Source organism: Manis javanica, chromosome 7 (assembly GCF_040802235.1).
Source record: "Manis javanica isolate MJ-LG chromosome 7, MJ_LKY, whole genome shotgun sequence".
Taxonomy (NCBI): Eukaryota; Metazoa; Chordata; class Mammalia; order Pholidota; family Manidae; genus Manis; species Manis javanica.
In genome coordinates, this window is record NC_133162.1 from 32,142,475 (window position 1) to 32,161,940 (window position 19,466).

Genomic DNA, 19,466 nt, shown 5'->3' on the forward strand with positions numbered 1-19,466 from the left:
GAATAGTTTGGCTTCATTAAATAAAAACAATCACTGGCAGTTAATTGTTAGAATTCCACATTTGGGGTATTTGCTTTTAGTCCTGTGGAAGACTGCATTTTCTGAAGCTGCCATGTTCCAACGGACAGTACTGTTAGTGGCATTTTTTTAGCTTATCTCCTAGAATTTTCTCTTAAAAGTTCTAAAGATTATGCGGTTACCTCTCAAGTGTTAGTATGAACTAAAAAAAAAACTACTTTCATTAAAAAAGAAATGTGTTATAACCACATTATAAACAATTTGGAAAATAGAAATGAAAAAGAAAAAGTTACCTGTAGTTCATGCTACCACATCATTATTAGAATTTGGGCACATTTCCTTTCAAATATATGCATGTGTTTGGTTTTTATATAATTATAATCACAGATGTACTATAGACCTATACACTGCTTTATTCACCTGATCTTATAAAAAGATCATTTTCCCATGGTGTGTGGTCTACATAACCATTATTTTCATTACTGTTCAATAATCCACCCAAGGGTGTGTGGCCATGTAACTGATCCCCTGTCATTCAACACCAGAGTGTTGCTAGGTTTTTTACTATTATTAATAAAGCTACTTTGAACATCTGTCTACGTAGCTTTATTGTCATTTGGGGTTTTTTTCTTTGGGCTGGATTCTCCTAAAGCACAAAGGAATGAGGTGTATAACTCTTGATATGTTATGCTGATAATGTATTTGGTAGTAAGTTATAGTGTCACTGCTGTGTAGGAATGTCAGTGTCTTTGCATTTGTCCACACCGAGTACTAGTGTTTTTAAATTTGCAGACTGAGTAAAGAAGGAGAAAAAATGGTTAGTTATTATTTGAATCTTTTTTTTTATAAACACTAATCAGGTTGAATGAACATTTTCTTGTGTATTTGTATTTTTTCTCTTGGGAATTAATTCTTCACGCTTTTTTTTTTCTTGGCAGTAAGTATGATTGCACTTAGAAAATAAGGATATTAACCCTCTGTCATGCTTGTTGTAAACTATGCATTTGAATACGTAGATAATCTAAAGCATGATTACAAGTTATCTTCTAAGTTCTATTGTCTGAAGCCCAAATAATACTGCATTTATAAGCCTTGAAACTACTTCTTGGCTGTATTTCGTTTATTGGCAATTTTGTTTGCAGAATCAACTTTGTATGTTTATTTAAAGACTTCATTTAAGCATAAAAGGTAAAACATAATTGCAGATTAATTGATAGCTAACTTTCTAGCTCCAGATCTGACCATCTCTGACAAGGGCCTGGAAGGAGTGTGATGATTTTAGTCGGAGCTTGGGTGTGAGGTCTCTGAGTTCTGTGATTATAAATGGGCCTAATTAAAATGGATTCCTCCTCATCATGACTTTTAATAGGGATTGAAAACATAACTAATCTGAAATGAAAACCTTTAGTTTTTGTTGGGCCACAGGCTACTGGGATTAGCCTTAAAGTCTGGGGAAGTGAAGGAAAGGACATTAATGGGAAATAATGGGATTGAAGACTTGGAAATAGGAAACCCTTGTTCAGGATTTAGTAGGAATGACAAATACAGTACATGTGGCACTGAGGGCTTAAGTGCATGGGGGAGATGAGACTGGAAAAGTAATTGTGACCTTCACTTACAGGGCCTTATGATATGTTAAGGAATTTGGACTTGAATTTTTAGAGCAGTGTTTCCCAAAGCGTGGCATTAGAAGTAATTTTAGAAGGTATGTCATTGAACATTTGAAAACTTTAGTGTTCATTCCTTGGTTCTCTCCCCCATGCAAAATTTTTTCTTTTTCTTTATGTGTTCCTGTAACACTCAGGTCACATTGCTAGCAGAAGGGTCACCCATCATATTATAAATTTGTCTGTCACTCTGCAACTCTGTGATGGCTTCAAAGAGAGGAACTGTCTGGTTCATGTTGGTCTCTTCTGGCCAATGTTTTAGATACATTATTATTTCCTAGGCAGTTCACTGCTGTTTTTCCCTTTTGCCTTGTACTGCTCAGCCTCTGAGCTGATAGTGGTCCCGTGGATTTTTTTTCCTCATTGAAATTCAACCCAGGAACTCTCACTGCTCATCAGAAGTGGCAGTACACGGCCTGGCGGGTGACTCTGAGGCTTATTAGGCCTCTGTGGTGGTCTAGGAATGAGGCGAGGGAACAGAATGGTGAGTGTGAGAATGGAAAAGCAGCGGTGTTGGTACATGAGTCACAGAGGTGGAAGAACTGACTGGACACCGCAGCACATCAGGTGCAGGGCAGAGGGGAGTGGCGAAGGGAAGAGGAGAAAACCGTGAAGTCAGATGTGTGTGAGGGACAGATATTCATGCACTCCACCAATATTAACTGGGTGCTTGCTCTGTGCCAGGCACCATACTAGGTGTTAGGACACAGAGATGAGCACGACCCGGCTTTGCCGGAAGGTATCCACTTTTCAGTGGGCTTGGTGTATGTGGCCTGATTGGAGACCAGGAAGGCAAAGTGGGCAAAGATGAGTGATGGACTTGCTGGTCCTCAGAGCTTGATTATCAGGACTTTGCATTGTTCAGTGAGTAATGGGGTGATACCAAAAGTTCTAAAGGGGGTAGTGACACTGTCCAGTATGTGTGTTAGCTACAGAGGGCCGATTCTCATCTGAATTCAGTACCCATTCCAAGAGGCCTCAGGCTGAAGGTGGTCTGAGGAGGAGGGATAGGAGGGAAAGTGGGCTTAGTGGAAGGGGTAGAAAGCAAGACAAAGGGGAACTTCTTCTGAATCTCAGTTTTTGCACCCAAATAATAAGGGGATGGATTAGATTTCTGGTTTACGAACATTTTTTGTAGCCACAGAACCCATTTGTCCAAGGAAAGCTCAGGAAGCATAAATGAATGAAATGGATAAAACCACAACTGCCCTGGTGGAAGTGAAAGGTGGGTGGATGGTGAGTGGGTGCCCGTACTGTGGCCTGAAGGGCTCATGGGAACTCCTTCCACAGCAGGTGGAAACCTCGGAGCCTTCTGGTTCCAGCATTACAGATGGAGTCCTCTGGGTAGTTGGAAAGCAGTAAGGGCCCAGTGCAGGGTCCTCAAGCTTTTTAGCTCTAGGAGAACTATAGAAGCCCTGTTCTAGAAGGAAGATCCTCATGGCCCCATGTAAACCAGTCCACAGTGACACTTAGAAGTCAGGACCAGAAGTGTTTGTGGGAGGAGGAAGGAGTTAACTGTTTTAAATTCAGGAGAAAGGTCAGTGAGGCCTGACCAGTGCAGAAACCAGTGTTGGGCTTGGCCATGTGTGTGCGCTGGCAACCTATCTAAAGGCCGTTTCAGATAATTGGTTAGAACGGAAACTGTGTTGGAGAGTCTCCAGGAGGAAATGGGAGGACGTGGGGGACTGCTTTTCTGATGTGTTTTCCTATTAGTCCCTCTTCAGAAGCATCGGTCTTTTCACAGAAACCTGGTGCTGATTGTGTTCTGAGCACCCAGCTGTGTCATGGGATTCCAGACTGAAATTAATGTCAGGGTCAAGTTTATCCTAACTTCCTCCCCTTGAAAGGAAGCATCAGCGACTCGGTGTTTACCCATTCTGGCTTTCTGCAGAGCCTTCTGCACCCTCACCAACAATGTAGAGAGTACATTTGAAGAGAAATGACATTAATAGAGATTGAGAAGAAGATGAGCTATTGAAAAACTGAGGAAACATGGCTTCACTGATGGATCAGCAGTAGACCAAGCGTTTTATTCTGGGGCTTTGTGAGCTGTTCCTGATCTTTTCAGGCCATTGGAAGTGGCTGCAAATATATCAAGTCAAGTCTCAGTTTGGATTTCAAAGCTAGAGTATAATCATGGTTTGGTTGGAATGGGAAGGTTGCTTCTCTTTAGGCAGCTGCAGTAGAGCTGAGGGTCCTGGTTGCCTTGCAGGTAAGACTCCAACATTAGGTTCTGAAGGCGAAATAGAGACAAGGACAAAGTTCATAACTGAGCATCCACTGTCTGCTCAGTCCTAAGGTTGACAGTCTCTTCTCTGAAAACTTACGGTCCTGTTTGTAAATGAATATGGGGGAAGCCATGGAGGCAAAGCACCACAGGGCATAGGAGACGCTGGAGCATGCCTAGTGAGAGGTCAGCCAGGGCACATTCTCTTCCAGGAACCTTTGCTGGACTGTGAATTCATTTTTACAGACTAACTCAATTTTTCCCTCATCATATGTCTCTGAACCATCCATAAAAGGAAGGACCTTTTTTCCTTCCCCAGTAAACAACCCATATTTAGTTACTGGGTTCTATTTCAGCTGGAAGCATGAGTATAACTTTTGCTTTTTAGTAATTATTCACTCCGTGTTATCAAGACTTATCTCAGAATTATAGGATCGTGGAACTGGGGAGGAATCACAGAGAACCATTAATTATCCAAATGTAGTCTTAACAAATCTGGCTACTTCACATCTTGTTCTTCTGGTGGAATGTCTGTGTTGATGCTGCGGAGCTTTTACCAAGTGCCGCAGGTCCCGATAGCTCTGAGGGTGAAGTGATGGCTTGACCCTTGCTGGCCCGCCCAAGCCCCGACACTTTCAGATTCCCACAACCCATTGGTAGATAGCTGCTGCTTGCAGCTGTCTGGTGTTGCCACTAGATGGCACTGTTCATCTTTTTGGCTTTTACCCAGAGGCGCCTGCTGCGTTTGTAGGGATTAGTGGGAGAAATTCCAGTGACATGCCCTCATGGTCTTAACAAATCAAAGTCTTTATAGCTTAGTTCTAAATAAATATTAAGTGTCAAAAGTTTTTATGTAAAATAAACTCTCACATTCTACATGTGATTGTAATAGCTTTTTGTACTCTCAAAAATCTTCAGGGACTAGACTATGACTGCCAAAGCTTTCAGTGTCCTGCTCAGCCTGCGTCTGTGCAGTTTCCTGGTCACATCCTTGCCGCCCTGATGCAGAGCTCTTCAGCTTGTAGAGGCAAAACCATTCAGTGAGCCGCTTGGGATTCAGGTTTGGCTGGCCTTACCTCGGGAGAGAGGAAGGGAGGTTCTCTTCTCCAAATAAAACCTGTGGGACTCTCTTCTCCCCTTCATCTTGTGCTGGTCAAGATTCCTGGGTTGCAAATTACCAGAAACCACCTCTGGTTAAGTCAGACTGAAAAGGGATTTATTGGCAAGATCTTGGGTAGTTCAGAGTTCCTGGGAGACTGGAGAATTGCACTGAGAACTGGGGCAGGAACTCAAGGAGTCTGAGTTGGATGGAATTACAGCCAGAAAAACATCCTATCCAGACTGGAACCAGTGGTAAGTACTGGACACCAGGTGCTGTCCTAGGCACAGCTGTCACTGCCACGTTTGCTGCAGTTTGTTTTAAACTGCCCCCTGGTTCTTTGTGTCACCTGCAGATTCAAACAGCTGAGTGAAAGCACACCACAAACATGCCATCCAAAAAGCCTGTGTGTGCAGAGCTGGTGCTCACCTATGTGTTGTCACCGCACTGCTGCTGTTGTCCCAGTTCCTGACACATTTAAATAGTGTCCTACCACCCCGAGCCGTGTACGCCTTCCTTGTTTGTACCGTCCAGTCACTAAATGGTTAACACCTGGCATGGACTCCCATTGGTGGACAGTTGTGGCAAAACGATAGTTAATATTTTGGGTATTATCCCTAACCAAGTGACACTTAGAAATTATTAGTATCTGTATTGAGAAATACAGAAATGGGCAAAGGGCTACCCACTTAGGGCAGACAGTGATTGCTCTTGTGTGAGTTGAGGAATGCTTTTTGTTTGGTTCATAAGGCATTTCCATTCTTCTATTTCCCTGCCTAAGAATGCTGTTGTGCTATATCCTTATTTTTAAAATTAAGATGAATTAAACTCAGCTATACAGAGAGCATTGGTAAATGAATTATGGAGTGTTATTACAATGAAATATTATAGAGCCATTAAAATGATGGATATGGTGACTATAAAAATCCATAAAAATAGTCACGAAATAATTGATTTGAAAATTGGACCACTTAATAAAAAAAAGAAAGAAAAAGAAAATTGGAACACAAAGCTGTCTAGACATTATGTTTACAACTATAAATACTATTTATGAAAATAGATAAAGGTAAGAAGGGGCTATAAAGAAAGAAAAATACTATTAGGATAGCTTCGTGCTTCAATCAAAAACATTTCTTCAGTTGTGCTTTAAAAGTTGAATAAATAAAACCTTAATATAATACAATTATTAAAATTATTTTAGACCTAAAAGCATTTGGATGACATCATGACAGCCCTTTGGTTCTGGGAGGCAAACTGACATATCATGAAACCAGTATTGGAAACCACTTGGGCATACAGAACACAGAGCAGGTCGTATTCCTTAAAAGAAGGAATGTTTCCACAGCTAAGAGAACGATCTGAGGGACTGTTGAAGGTCACCGGTAGTCCCAGGTGTATTTGACAGTGACGGGGGCAACATTACTACTGACCTGGGCTGCAGAGAAGAACTTAGAGTGATACCCTTTTTGCCCCTAGCACTTTACTCAGTCAGTTCCAAGGACAGCAAGCAAGGCAGCTGCCCAGCAAGGAAGCCAGTGCCTGGCTTCAGTGTGTTGCAAGGAAACCAAAGCATGTCTCCTTGAGCAGCCCGTCAGACCATACCGTGACCTTTTTATTAAAGAATTCATGAACCCAAGGAGTTGATTTCCTATATCATTGCTTCTCATGCTTTAAAGTGCATAGGGACCAGCTGGGGATCTTATTAAAATGCAGATTCTGATTCAGTGGGTGTGGGGTTGAGTCTGAGTTTCTGTATTTTTATAAGCTCCCAGCTGAATCCAGTGCACTAGTCTGGGACTGTGCTGTAAATAGCAAGGTTCTACATATTCTGAAGACGCACTTTTCAGATTGTCCTTCAGATGTGTTCGACTAGACCTTGCTGTTCAAAATATGTACAAGACTGTACTTTGAAAACTGTAAAACATTGCAGAGAAAAATTTAAGACAATTCTCATAGAGGGATAGTTCATGCTCATGAATTGAAAGATTTAATATTGTTAAAATATTATCTTTCCCCAGGCTGATATATACACTCAACACAATCCCAATTAAAATTCCAACAAAATTTTTGTTTCTGTTTTTTGGTAGAAATTAATACGATGATTCTAAGCTTTATGTGAAAGTACAAAGGGCCTAGAAGGGCTGAAACAATTTTAAAGCAGAATAGATTTGGAAAACTCACACTACTTGATTTCAAGACTTATTATAAAGCTATAGTAATCAAGACATTAAGTTATTGGATAAAGACAGATCAATGGAATAGAATAAAGTCCAGGTATATGTGCTAAATTGTGTTATGCTAAGTGAAAGAAGCTTGGTTCAAAAGATACACTAAGATACCATTTGTATAAAATTCTACAAAAGGTAGAACTACAGTGACAGAAACCAGATCAGTGGTTGCTGGGGATGAGACCAGGCTGCATGAGAGGGTCACACTTGAATTCATCAGTGGTAAGTGGAATGCGTTCCCACCTCAAGGTGGTAGAACCTGGGCCTTCAAGTCAGGCTCTCTGGGTTCCACTACCACCTCTGTCACACCTGCAGGCTGTTTCCCTCTGTGTGCCTCGGTTTCCTCATCTGTGTAAACTGACACAATGTGAGTGTTTACCTTGTAGGGTCATTGTGAGGATCAAATGAGTTAATATGTTTAAAGCATCTAAAATACTTTTTTGTGAGAATACTTTTTTGTGGAGGATAACTTATTAGTAGCCTCCAATAATCAGTTTGTGTTGTGATTTTACTTCTTTCTCCCAAAATTTTGTTCTTTCTGGTACTCCTCGTCCCATGTGCACTCATGTAACTTGAGGTTTTTAATGAAATGTTAGAGCTGGGAGAGATCCTGGATAGAATCTGAACCAGGTAAGAATGACAAAATTGAGGCCAAGGAGGTAAGTGATGTGCCCGACAGCATGTTGGTAGTAGGCGACTAAGAACGAGAAGCCTTGTCATGGGACTCCTGGTTCTGTTCTGTTTTATCAAGGGTTATAGGAGGTGTTTGCATTTTTAATTCAGACCTGAGGGATTTTTCTTGAACCTTCCATCCATGAATTCCATTGTGGGGTGTTTGTTTTTCTACAGAGCAGTCCAGAGTTCCAGTTGCAGAAGACTTGACCTGTCACCACCATGAGCTCTGGTAAGTCATTTTAAGCCTTGTCTTTCTCTTCTTGACATATCTATAAAACTGGGGAGTTTACCCAGATTTTCCACTTGCTCTGAAGGCTCTAACTGCATTTCATTTTTTATTTTTTGAGAGCTGGGTAAGTGCCAAACTTTGCCGTAAAGCATCATTATCACCATCAGCATCTTTATTAATAATGACTTATTGAGTACTTACCATGTATTAAGAACTGTGCTGTCTGCTTTACATATACCATGTCCTAATCTTTATATATCCCTTCCCTCTATTTTTTAATAACTTTATTGAGATATAATTGGCATAAAATAAACTATAGATATTTTAAGTATACAATTTCATAAATTTTTATAAAATTTCAGAGGCATTTCTTAATCTGAGGGACCAGCAAAAGTAAACAGATTGAGCATAATTGTTCCAGGATGCAAACTAATCTAACACTTCCTTCATCCAGGCTGGTAGAGCAGTTTGCTCACCCTTTTGCTACGCCTTCGATAGTAAAAACCGAGACCTAAACAAATGGCCAGTTTTGACCAATTTTAGTTTAGAGCTGGAGTGGAAAGCGTGGGCTAGGGAAGACAGAGAAGGGAAGAGGCCCCTGTTCGTTGTGCAGTGAAGAGCTGTCAGCTTTCCAGCCCAGAATTCAGAGCAGTTGCCCTCTGGAGGTTGAGGCCTGCCTTGGCCACTCCGTGTGCCCTGGAGCATCCGGTGACATGCAGGCTGTGTGGAGGACCAAGTGGGCAGCTCATTCAGGGGTCTCCCAGTCCTTCAGGCTCTCCAGGCGGTTATCAGAAACCTCCGTAAATTAAAAAAACAAACCTCTCCAGTATTTATTTACACACAGCGCCCTGTTAGCCAGATCCTAAACTGTGCAGGACAGTGTGCTTCTGTGACCAAGGAGGGCTCCGGGTGGGACAGCTCCGGGCTGTAGCTTGGCATCCTCACCCGCCAGCTGTGTAGCCCTGCACCAGTGGTGGACCCCTCCCTGCATTCTCCTCCGTAAATGGAAAACGTAAGCGCGACTGACTCATTGGGGTTTTGTGAGGATTAAGTGAGACAGTGCTTCTGAAGTCCTGACTTCATGCCTAGGGCATGCCTGGGGTCCCATCCCTGGGTCACCAGCTCAGCTTTCTTCCTTGCAAGGAGAGGGGTTGGCGTGTCCCTGATCCTTGAGCACTTTTCCGAGTGTGAGGAGGCTATGGGCCTTCTTTTCCTTCAGGTGGACTCAAGTACTGCCAGTAGCTCCTGCTTTTATAGCTCATTTTGTTTGTTTGTTTATTTGTTTGTTTGGCTTTTGCTTTTCCTGTCATTTAAAACAGGACAGGGCTTTTTAATTTCTTTTTTTAAACTTCTGCTCTGCAGCCTAAAGTTTTTTGTTCTCATATCAGAATTAGCCTGTGGGGGCACTGCCACTCCTGGCATGAATGTAGGGGTGGAAAAGTAAGAAGGGGAGGGGCCTGGCAGAAGGCTAAGGGTGCAGGAAGGCCTGTGGGGCTCTCCCAGGCCTGGGGCTGGAAAAGGCATTTCGTAAGAAGAGTCCAAAAAATCTGGACCCTTGACCTGATGATCCTACTTTTGGGAATTTGTATCTTAATTCAAAGGAAACAAAAGAAAACCTCCCCGAAGTTGGGGAATGAGGAGGTTCATTGCATTTATTTACTTGATGGAATATTATGCCACTATTAAAAGCGATCAGTAGGAAGAAAGCAGCTACATAGGAAACATTTGTTTTAAACTTTGGTGGAAAGAGCATCATGAAAATGATGCGTTCGTTTTATTCCTCATTTGGACTGGACTGCCAGTTGCTGAGGGATGTGCTAGGCTTGTGTGGTTTCATTTTCCTGGCAAATCTGCAAAGATGGGCATGGTTTACCACTCCCATGCTGTAAAGGGGGAAGCTGAGGCCCTGAGGGGTCAGTTGTTTGTCTGGGATCACCTGGCTAGCGTGTAGAGGTACGGAGGCAAACCCAGACCCTTGGACACCAACACTCGGCTGCAGTGGTATGGGTCTGAGATGATAGATTTTCAAAATTCCTTCAAATTTAACTATGTTTTGTTAAAAGAAAAAAGACAAAGGAAATACATGGTACTGGGCCTGGTGGAAGCTCAGAGGCTGCCCCAGTGCCAGCTTGGGGAGGCCTGAAGCAAGGCCCACAGTGACAGAAAGGAGGTGGTCAAGAGGAAGTAGGGTCGGTGCCTGGGGAAGGGATAGTCGAAGAACAGATGGGTGATGGACCCGTGATGTCTCTGCTTGGATTTCTGGCCCTTCCGTCCACCCAGCAGTGTGGGTACAGGGGAGGCTCTGGCCTCTGGGAGAATTAGCCTTCATCTCTAGGTGGACTGAGGGTGTGAACAGGGCAGGATCTGTGGGGCCAGTGTTGGGAGTGGCTAGATAGCTGCTGACCACCAGGGCTTATTAGGTTTCCATTTTCCAGGTCAGTTAACTTAAGTATAAGCAGCTATGCCAAGATACAGGTCATCCCACTTAGTAAAAAAAAATTATATTCCAGAAATCATTTATATATTTTTGGGAACTTGGAATACATTTTTCACCCTGTGGAAATGGTAGTATAAATGTTTAAATTCCTAGAATAAACTTTAATATTTTTCTTTTGAACAGAGGTGAATTACAGTATATTTACTAAAGAGAAGTTTTAGAAAATTGTACTGCATGGTCCCATTTTGCCTTTATCTGTCCTGCATCCAAGGGCTTTGTAACCTAGGGAGGGCAGGCTCTAGAAAGTGCTCTGAGGGGTGGGGTACAGAAGACGTGTGAAATAAATGGTGGATAAGATGACCTTTGAGGCCTTTCCCCTGTGATCTCATCCTGAAGTCTGCAGCGTGGCTGTCCAAATAGCTTCTGGGGTCTGCTGTGAGTTGGAGGGGTGAGAGATGGGTTCAAGTCCTGATTCTCCTGCCCGTGAGCAGACACCCTGGAGGCTCTTGTCTTTATGGGTGTGAGTTCCTTGCTCTCGAAGACAGGGCCTTGGATGATCTGCAGTGCTCAGGAAGCCGTGCCCTCTCTGGGACGCACACATGAGGCCTCCGGTAGGGCCAGTGGGCTGCTGAGGAGGGGCAGTGTCTGGAGACATTTACTGGAGGAACAGCATGACCTTGGTGACAGCAGATGTGGGGTGGGGTGGAGGGAAGTGTCAGCCTAGGCTTTCGCTTGTCCGACAGCTCTCACTCTGGTGGCACAGGGGTGTGTTGGAGCCAGCCTTTGAATGTCAGGCAGGAGCTGCTATTTTGAGAGAACTGAGCAGATCCTTTGAAAACATGAGAAACAAAGCCACAGCAAGGAGGAAGGAGGGTTTTGATCTCCTACCACAAACTTTGCTTTCCTGAATAGCTGCAGAAGCTCCTTTCCTGGCTCAAGCTACACAACTCTCAGAATTCTCCCAAGGCAACTGAGGGGACCCAGCCCCAGGCCTGAGAGAGCCTGCATGTCCCCAGCACCTCATACCAAGCGAGACTCGAGAAATGCCGGGAGACATAATCAAAAGCCTCGTGTTCTTTTTCTCTTGCAGAGTGTGATGTCAGTGCTTCTAAAGCTGTGGTGAACGGGTTGGCACCAGGTAGCAACGGGCAGGACAAAGGTAAGGCCCTTGAAGGGAAGCCTGGCTGAATACTGGCAAGCCTTCGCGGAGGAGCGGAGTATGTCAGGCCTGGGCCCCTGCCTGCTGAGGAGAGTGACTGGTCCAGCCAGGCCGTGAACGCCAGCCCTGTTTCCCATGCTGACTTTCGGAGATCTTGAGCATGTTCTTGCATCTCCTGAGTCTGAGACTGCTGTTGCCCACTGTGAGGTGACATATTAAAAACTGTTCCTAACATGGGAACAGATCAAATACACAGACTGAGGTGAGGAGTACCTCATGCCTGGTACATGTGACGTTTATCAGCCTGGAATCTCCCTTATGCAGCATCTCACCTTCACCTGTAATAAATATTGACATGTTCACAGTCCCGACCCTGAGGCAAGAGCCTTAATTGTGAAAATAAATGATTTTCATGTCCTTCCTCTATTTCCTATTTTTAAATATCTAGGACAAAAATTTACATGTGAAATAAATGATGGATAAGATGACCTTTGAGGCCGTTTCCCCTGCGGTCTCTCATCCTGAAGGTTGCAGCGTGGCTGCCCAAATAGCTTCTGGAGTCTGCTGTGAGTTGGAGGGGTGAGAGATGGGCTCAGGTCCTGATTCTCCTGCTTGTGAGCAGACCTCCTGGAGGCCCTTGTCTTTATGGGTATGAGTTCCCTGCTCCAGAAGACCGAGCCTTGGATGATCTGCAGGATGCACTCCTGCAGATTCTGGGTCCCAGGGGCCCTCTCTGTGCCCACCCACTGAATGTTGCAGCATCAGAGCAGGAGGGCAAAGGCAAAGTCACCATCTCTCCAAGACTCATTTCAGAAAGTTTGACCTGTTTGGCTTCTGTTTGTAATTTCCATCTGGCCAGCCAAATATTCCTTTTGAATGAAATAGGCAAAGTATAAAGTCAGAAGGAGCAGCCAGAGAGGGAAGGCACAGAGTGGTGGGGGGCAGGGAGCGCACCCCCGCTGGGGTGAAGGGTGGACCCTCTGTGACAGGAGCTGTCCTGCTGCTGTCCTGTTCATCTGGTCCCCCTGTTTCCCTGCCCAGCCCCCCTCGCCGTTGGTGGGATGAGGCCTTGGACAGTCTTGGTGAAGTGCTCTTAGGGAATGCTGGTGGGGGGACCTGCCAACTGGTTCCAGGGGAGTTGGAGCATCGATGAGGATCAGGGGGAAAGGTTGGGGCTTTGGTTCTTTTAAAATCCAAGGGGCCATCAACCCCATCCCTGTGAACGCTTTAGGGGTTGGGGAGGGGCAGGTGGAGTTGAATTCCACTCTCCTTAGTGAGACTCAACCTTTGCTTGGAAAGGAGGCAGATGTGACCTGAAGGTCACTGTCACGGTACAGTGAGGTCATTGAACCAGAAGCCCAGACTGGATTCCAATCTTAGCATCGTCATTTCAGAGCTGGATGACTTAACAGCTCTGTGAGCCCCTGCCTCTTGCTCTGAAATGGTAACAAAAATCTCCCACCCAGTCCATCTCCCAGGTGGTCCCTAAGAAGCAGTCAGTAGGATTGCTGTGAAAGCATGTTTGTATCTCAGTATATATGCAGTACTGTTATCAACTTAGTTATTGACAGCCTATGCCGTATGGCTGCCCTCTGCCTTAGGAGTCGGCAGGGTGCTGCACTGGCTGGCAGGCGACCTGTCCGTCACCGAGGTGCCTCCCTTCTTCCTATCCTCTTGAAAGGGTTGCCAGTACAGTGTTGCTGCAGGAGAGTCAGCCTTGTTTCCCGAACAGCCCAGTCACTACAGGGCTCTGGCGCCGCACAACCTCTGGGTGTTGCTCATTGGGGTGACATTGGCTCCATAGCACATGAGTGTTTATCCCTCTGTTTGCTGCCGTTAGAGAGACAGGATGAGGGGAAACCTCACAACAGGCTTGTGAGAAGGAGGGTGTGGGGATATACCCATCATAGAGATTCCAGAACCTGGGGAGGGAGGGAGCCCAGGGAAGCCGGTGGGCAGATAAGCACGGACACCCAGGATTTGAGGGCGGCAGCCCTTGCCGCATTCCAGGCCGCTGTGGCAGCTCTCGAAGCCCAGCTGGGTTCAGCGTCCTGGGCTGTGTACTTGGTGCTGCCCAGCATCTTGAGCCTGCACTTGGACACTTGGCAACCTTAGACCATGAAAGGGTGGGTTTAAGCAAAACCATCTGCTGCCCAACAGATGGGGCTTCTGATTTGCTTGGGGACAGAGGGCTGTGGTTGTCAGAGCAGGCGCAGGACCCCAGGGAAGTTGGGGTTCTGGAGAGGCGGCTGTGATGGCTGAGAGCACCTCTCAAAAGTGCTCCTTTCCTTCCCGCACTTGTCTGGGGCCTGGGCCGGAGCTCTCCTCCTGGGAGCCCTCCGGCTGGCAGGGACACCTCCGCAGTCGCTCAGGATGACTCCTCCTCCTCTCTTTGCCAGGCCATTTGTGTCTCTGTGAATCTCTTTGTCCAGTGCCTTGGCAAGTTCCTGGTGTGGCAGGAGGCACAGATAAACACTAGCCGCGGGCATTTGGGTGATGGTTGGAGGGCGGGTTCTCTGCTCTCTTGGCACAGAACTCTCAAGAGAGAAAGCAGTTTATTTTAAATCACTGCATCCACCGCTCTTATAATTGTTCTTTTGTGTGGGCGACTTCCTCCTGTTGTCCCCGCCCAGTTCCTCCACGGCCTAAGTGTTTCCCAAGTGTTCTTTCTGGGTGCACCATCTACCCTTTTGTGTTTTCAGCAACTGCCGACCCTTTCCGTGCGCGCTCTGTTTCTGCTGTTAAAATAATTCCTGTGAAGACAGTGAAAAACTCTTCAGGCCTAGTTCTCCCTCCAGGTATCTCTCCGTGGGTTGGTTCATTTCTTTTTTTTTTTTTAATTATTAGAAGCTCATGGTTTCCCTTCCCTTCTAACAAAGACTTGGAGGCCTAATCCTTGCATGTTTAGGAACCATTCCCTCAATCTTCCTCGGCTGGCTTCCTTTCCTCCTCTGTGTGCGGATGTGTGTGTTTTCTTCTGTGAGCCAGCCAGCCTGGAGAAGAACCAGCAGATGCCTTTCCCCACCCCCATTTAAGAGAAGGCTCTGTCCAAGGCTAAACATTCACTCCGGCACAGGTCTGAGGTACATGCAATACATGGTACATGGAGGTACATGCAATACACAGCTTCCCCTAGACACTGCCAGCTCCCAATGCTTTATTTGAATTCTAGTCTCCCCAAGAATTAGTGTGGCTGCATAGGGAACCTCTGAACCGGGCTGAACTTGAAGCAGCTACCTTAGGTGCTACACCTAGGGCCATTTCCCAGAGCACCCCTGCCCCTGCCCAGCCACACATGCAGTCACTCTCCAAGGAGGGGTGCGGGTCAGATGTCAGCTCCAGCTTCCTTCTGGACAAGCAAGGCTGAGCTGGTGCTTTAGCCCAGGGGTGCCTTAAGGAGTTGGCAAATCTGGCTGTGCATCCAGGAACCTATGGAGGGCTGGATTTCTCAGTGTGCCCCTCATCCTTTTGAAAAGACCATGGATAGTTTTCCCACTATCTCTGTGATACCTGTCACTTATCCTCTTGATAGGGTTGGACCAGTCAGATGCCATCCAAGGCTGCTGCCCCCTCTGCCATACATTGTGGTGGTGTGCTTCCTCTTTCAGCAGGAAGAGATGCTGACAGAGCAGCTGTTCCTTCTGTAACACTAATGATTGTTCTGTCTGGGTGGTCGGACAGGGGCTGCTGGGAAGGAGTGAAGGAGGAGGGAGGCTTGCTTCTGTCTGTGCCCTGGCACAGGCAGGAGTGGGGATGTGCTGGATGCTGAGCCCACATCCTGCCCAGGGCTCACCTTAAGCTCTCCCCCATAATCCCAGTCTGGACAGTTTTAGGGCAGAGATTCAGGCTATGCTGTGAGCAGTTTGAAAAAACTGTGGAATTCAGTTCAGCTGCACAGGAAGTAACCTTCAGCCCATGTACCTTCCGGAACTCTGTGATCTGCCTCAGTTTCTTACGTCCCCATAACTTATTTTCCTGGAGGATCAGCACCCAGATCTTTTGAAGCCTGTTTTGAAATCCTTCTTTGTGGAATTCTGACAGGTGACCCAGGTCCGTCATGAGGCCATTGTGAGCTGTGGGAGAGGTCGGGACCCGGTGACAGTTCAGCTTGGGGTGCAGCGAACACCACTGTTCACAGAGGGACTCAGTGTTTATGGTTCTTTTCTTTGGTGTGAATTTTTTTATTAAGTTTGGGGTGCGAGGCTCTCGCCCATGCTCATTGTCCCCAGACAGTGCATCCTGTCTCCTCCTTGCAAGGGTCTTGGCTGGCTGACACCAGGAGATTTTCTTTTCCTTTTTCCACTGGAGAACCACAAGGGGCCTGGTTCTCCACAGAGCAACTGCCTCAGTCCTGGGGTTGCCGACTTGCTCTGATAAGAAGGATGGTCTGGAAGCCTGAGAAATCTTTATAAACTCCTTCTTGAACTGTGCCTTACTAATTGGTCAGAAGTATGCTCACCAACCTAAACTTCATTTAATAAAAGGAATTAACCTGCTTTCATTTTGACATGTTTTCAGCTGATATGGTAACTTATACATTTACTCAGAACTCACTGTTGCCCCCCTTCCCCCATAAACTCATGACACGTGGTACCCTCTGAAAATGAGTTTCATCCCTCTCCATCACCCACAAATTAACTTTCATTGACCACCATGTTGACCACCAGACTTTGTGTGGCTGTGAGCAGACTCATCTCATTCCCCAGCTGTAATGGTTGCTGGCTGACCATTGCTTTGATCCTTCAGGAGCCTTGAATTCAGTCTTCTCTTTTGGGTCTCTCCTTTTCAGACATGGATCCTACAAAAATCTGCACTGGAAAAGGAGCTGTGACTCTCCGGGCCTCATCCTCCTCCAGGGGAATCCTGAGCAGTAGCCCCACGAGCCCTCAGGATACCCCAGAACCTGAAAGGAAGCCAGGTATGCTTCCCCTGGGGCTTGGGGGAGGGCTCAAGCCATGTTGGAAGGGAGGCAGCCCCTTGTGCTTTTTGTTCAGAAGGGAGTGAATTCACCAGCTGCGTCCTGATTCTCTAGCTGCTGGGACAGTCAGCTCCTTGTCCCTGTGTGATAGGTGGTGATCAGTAACCCTGAACTAACAGGGTAGAGACACAGCAGTGGCCACCACTTTGTTTTAGCTTTTGACCAAACAGCTGAGCTAAAAGCCTGTTACAGAACTGGGGGTTCTCTTGACAGCATCTGTGTGCACAGCAATGGCTTAGGGGCCTGGGAGGGAGTGGGGCAGTGGGTTAGAGGTTAGGTTTCTCTGAGCCCATTGCCACTTTTGGGAGCTTGGCTGTGACCGGCCAGGTAGGACTGGTCTGGGGAAGAAGTGCAGGTGGCTGGCTGATGAGCTCCCAGCAAAGCAGAGGTGGGGCTGGGCTCAGACCTGGTGGCTGGTGGAGCAGGATCAGAAGAGCAGTGCTGAGGCCGGAGCAAACTAGGAGCAAAGGGAGACAAAAGAACCCCATCTGAAGCCCACCTCCTACTTTCATGAGCCACTCTGGAAACATGGGTGTTTAGAATGTGGTATTGAGGTTTAAGCTGGGACTTTAGGACACATTCAATCTGTGTTCACTTCCTGGTCCAGCACCTACTGGCAGTGCAACTATGGACAAGGTTTTTACTCCCTCAACCCTAGTGGCCTCGTGGTCGAATGGGGTTGATGGTGCACCTACCTCGTAGCACTGTTGTGAGGGTGAAGTCTGTGAAGTGTTTGCTCATTGCCTGGTGGCCTGGAATGAGTGGCTAGAGATGGGCTGCTGTTAGTAGGCTGATGGGGAGTATTTTGGCCTCTCTGGAGAGGGTTTTCCATGGTGCAAGTGTTCTGGGAGTTGGGGAACACTGACTTTGAGGCTCCATGGTTCCACAGTTCTCTGCCCTCTGCAGGGAGGGCTTCCCACACCTGAGCTGCGTCAGAATCATCTGGAGGAAAAACAGGTAACTGGGCCCCAGGCCACAGAATTTATGGTTTCCTCTTGAAGGTCGAGGTTTCTGACAATTCCCCTTGTCGTACTGATGCTGCTGGTCCAGGAACCACAGTTGAGAGCTGCTGCTGTGGGGGTGGGAGTTTTCTGTCTGTCTCACAGGTAACAATGGGGGGAAAGGCACCGGCATGACACCCACCCTTTAGGACGAGAGAGGAAAGGAAGGAGGGCACAGACTGCGGTGCAGTGCGATAGAATCATATAGGATGGAGATGGTCTGTGCCCAGCATCCTGGAAGCGGACTTCGTTCCTGTCCCAGCCTCCTGTAACTGGTGCCAAGGCAGATGCCCACAGCTGAAAACCAGGCTAGGGTTTGAGCACAGGCCCTGTTCCGGTAATGTTTGTACCTGTGGAAGGTTTCTCTTTCCCGAGGCTCAGGAAAGACATGTGTGGCCTCCAGCCCTACAAGTTGAAAGTAGCTTCTTGGTCCTGTCTTCCTAAGCCCACACCTGACTCTTGCCCCACTGTACTTTGCCACTCCAGGAAAGGTGGGGCCAGGACAGTCAAAATGATTTCTTCCTAAGACTGCCCTAATCCAGCCTTTCCAGGCCTAGCTGGGATGATCCAACTCCCAATCCTATGTTTGAGAAAGATAATCCTAAGGGATGACTGAGAGAGAAACACTGGACCTATATAGCCTCGTGGCCCAATATAATGACCTTATCCATCACCAGGCCCTTTCTCTGGAGGTGAACGTGAGGAGAGGTGCCTTGAGCTCCCCCTGCTGGCTACAGTGTGACAGTAACATAGAATGGAGTTGATGCTGTTCACCTTGCCATAGGTGTGCATGTACAGTGATGCAGTGATGGGAGCGCTTTTGGAAATTCTAGGCCTCCAACAATTCTGTATCTTAGGAATTTCTGACAGCTGATTTGGATGAAAGAAGATCTTGTTTTAAAGTGCAAATACTCTGAAGAATTAGGGGATAGCTATCACTCATTCATGCCTTAAGTAAATTAATTTCAGTAGATTATTTCCCTGCTGGTAAGTTGAGATCATTGAGTCCCAAGTCAGCAGACATTCATTTAGCATCATCTGTGTGCCAGTCACTGGGAAGTGTGATGAGCAATGGGGAGAAGAGAGGAAAAGGGAGGGTAAATTTGGGTGCATCAGGTGAGGACAAAGACAGTCTGCTGCGACAGAAGTCGGGTGTGGACCTCTAGTCCTCTGCCGTGCTTTCCAGCTGTAAGTAGGTCGTACCTATGAAACCCATATAAAGAAAGAAAGACTTGGGCAAGGTGGTTTCCAAGCCTTTCTAGTTCTCAAATGCTCTGTGACCTTGGGGAGTTTGGGAATTAAGCTGACACAAACAGAATCCCATTCATTGAGGACAAATTCACGATTGCACATCAGGGCAGTTTAGGGGAAAAGAGCAAGCCAACTTTGAATAGAGGGAAAAAATACCCAAACCAAGTAATAGTACCAAACAGGCTGGAATGAGTTTACGCTGGGGATGAAGTTAAAAAAGGATGTGACTCTAGAGAGGGGACCTTCAGGGCTGAGTATCTTGTATTCTTACTCTGCTGCTCATTGGCCAGCCATCTGCTGGCTCTTGTCTCTGGCTCTCTGTGGCTCCCTAGCCCTCTTCTCATTCCTGCTTCCTCCATCCATCTGGGCCTCTACATGACAACCTGGTGGCCCAACCAGTTACCAGTTCTGTCCCAGGGCCTGGGAGTCCATGGGCCTTGACAGGTCTCATGAAAACAGTTTTCAGCAGCATTTGCAGGCAGCCAGGCTCATCTAGC

General features: G+C 46.5%; 1 protein-coding gene and 1 long non-coding RNA gene across 55 annotated transcripts in view; one reads left to right on the top strand and one right to left on the bottom strand.

Annotated features, from left to right (window-relative positions):
- The window catches only part of SORBS1 (sorbin and SH3 domain containing 1), a 228,564-nt gene that overhangs the window by 104,794 nt on the left and 104,304 nt on the right, over nt 1-19,466 (top strand). For 42 of the 50 annotated variants that reach the window (XM_073240623.1, XM_037015662.2, XM_073240636.1 and 39 more), the window contains 4 exons: nt 8,089-8,143; nt 11,671-11,739; nt 14,442-14,537; nt 16,529-16,657. In XM_073240623.1, coding sequence (XP_073096724.1) covers nt 8,134-8,143; nt 11,671-11,739; nt 14,442-14,537; nt 16,529-16,657 — 304 coding nt within the window. In that variant the 5' untranslated portion in view covers nt 8,089-8,133. The remainder of the gene's footprint in view (nt 1-8,088; nt 8,144-11,670; nt 11,740-14,441; nt 14,538-16,528; nt 16,658-19,466) is intronic. The other 8 variants (XM_073240653.1, XM_073240629.1, XM_073240641.1 and 5 more) reach the window with 1 other exon arrangement.
- LOC118971905 (uncharacterized) overlaps nt 1-19,466 on the bottom strand; it is a 73,198-nt gene that overhangs the window by 41,165 nt on the left and 12,567 nt on the right. The window lies entirely within an intron of this gene.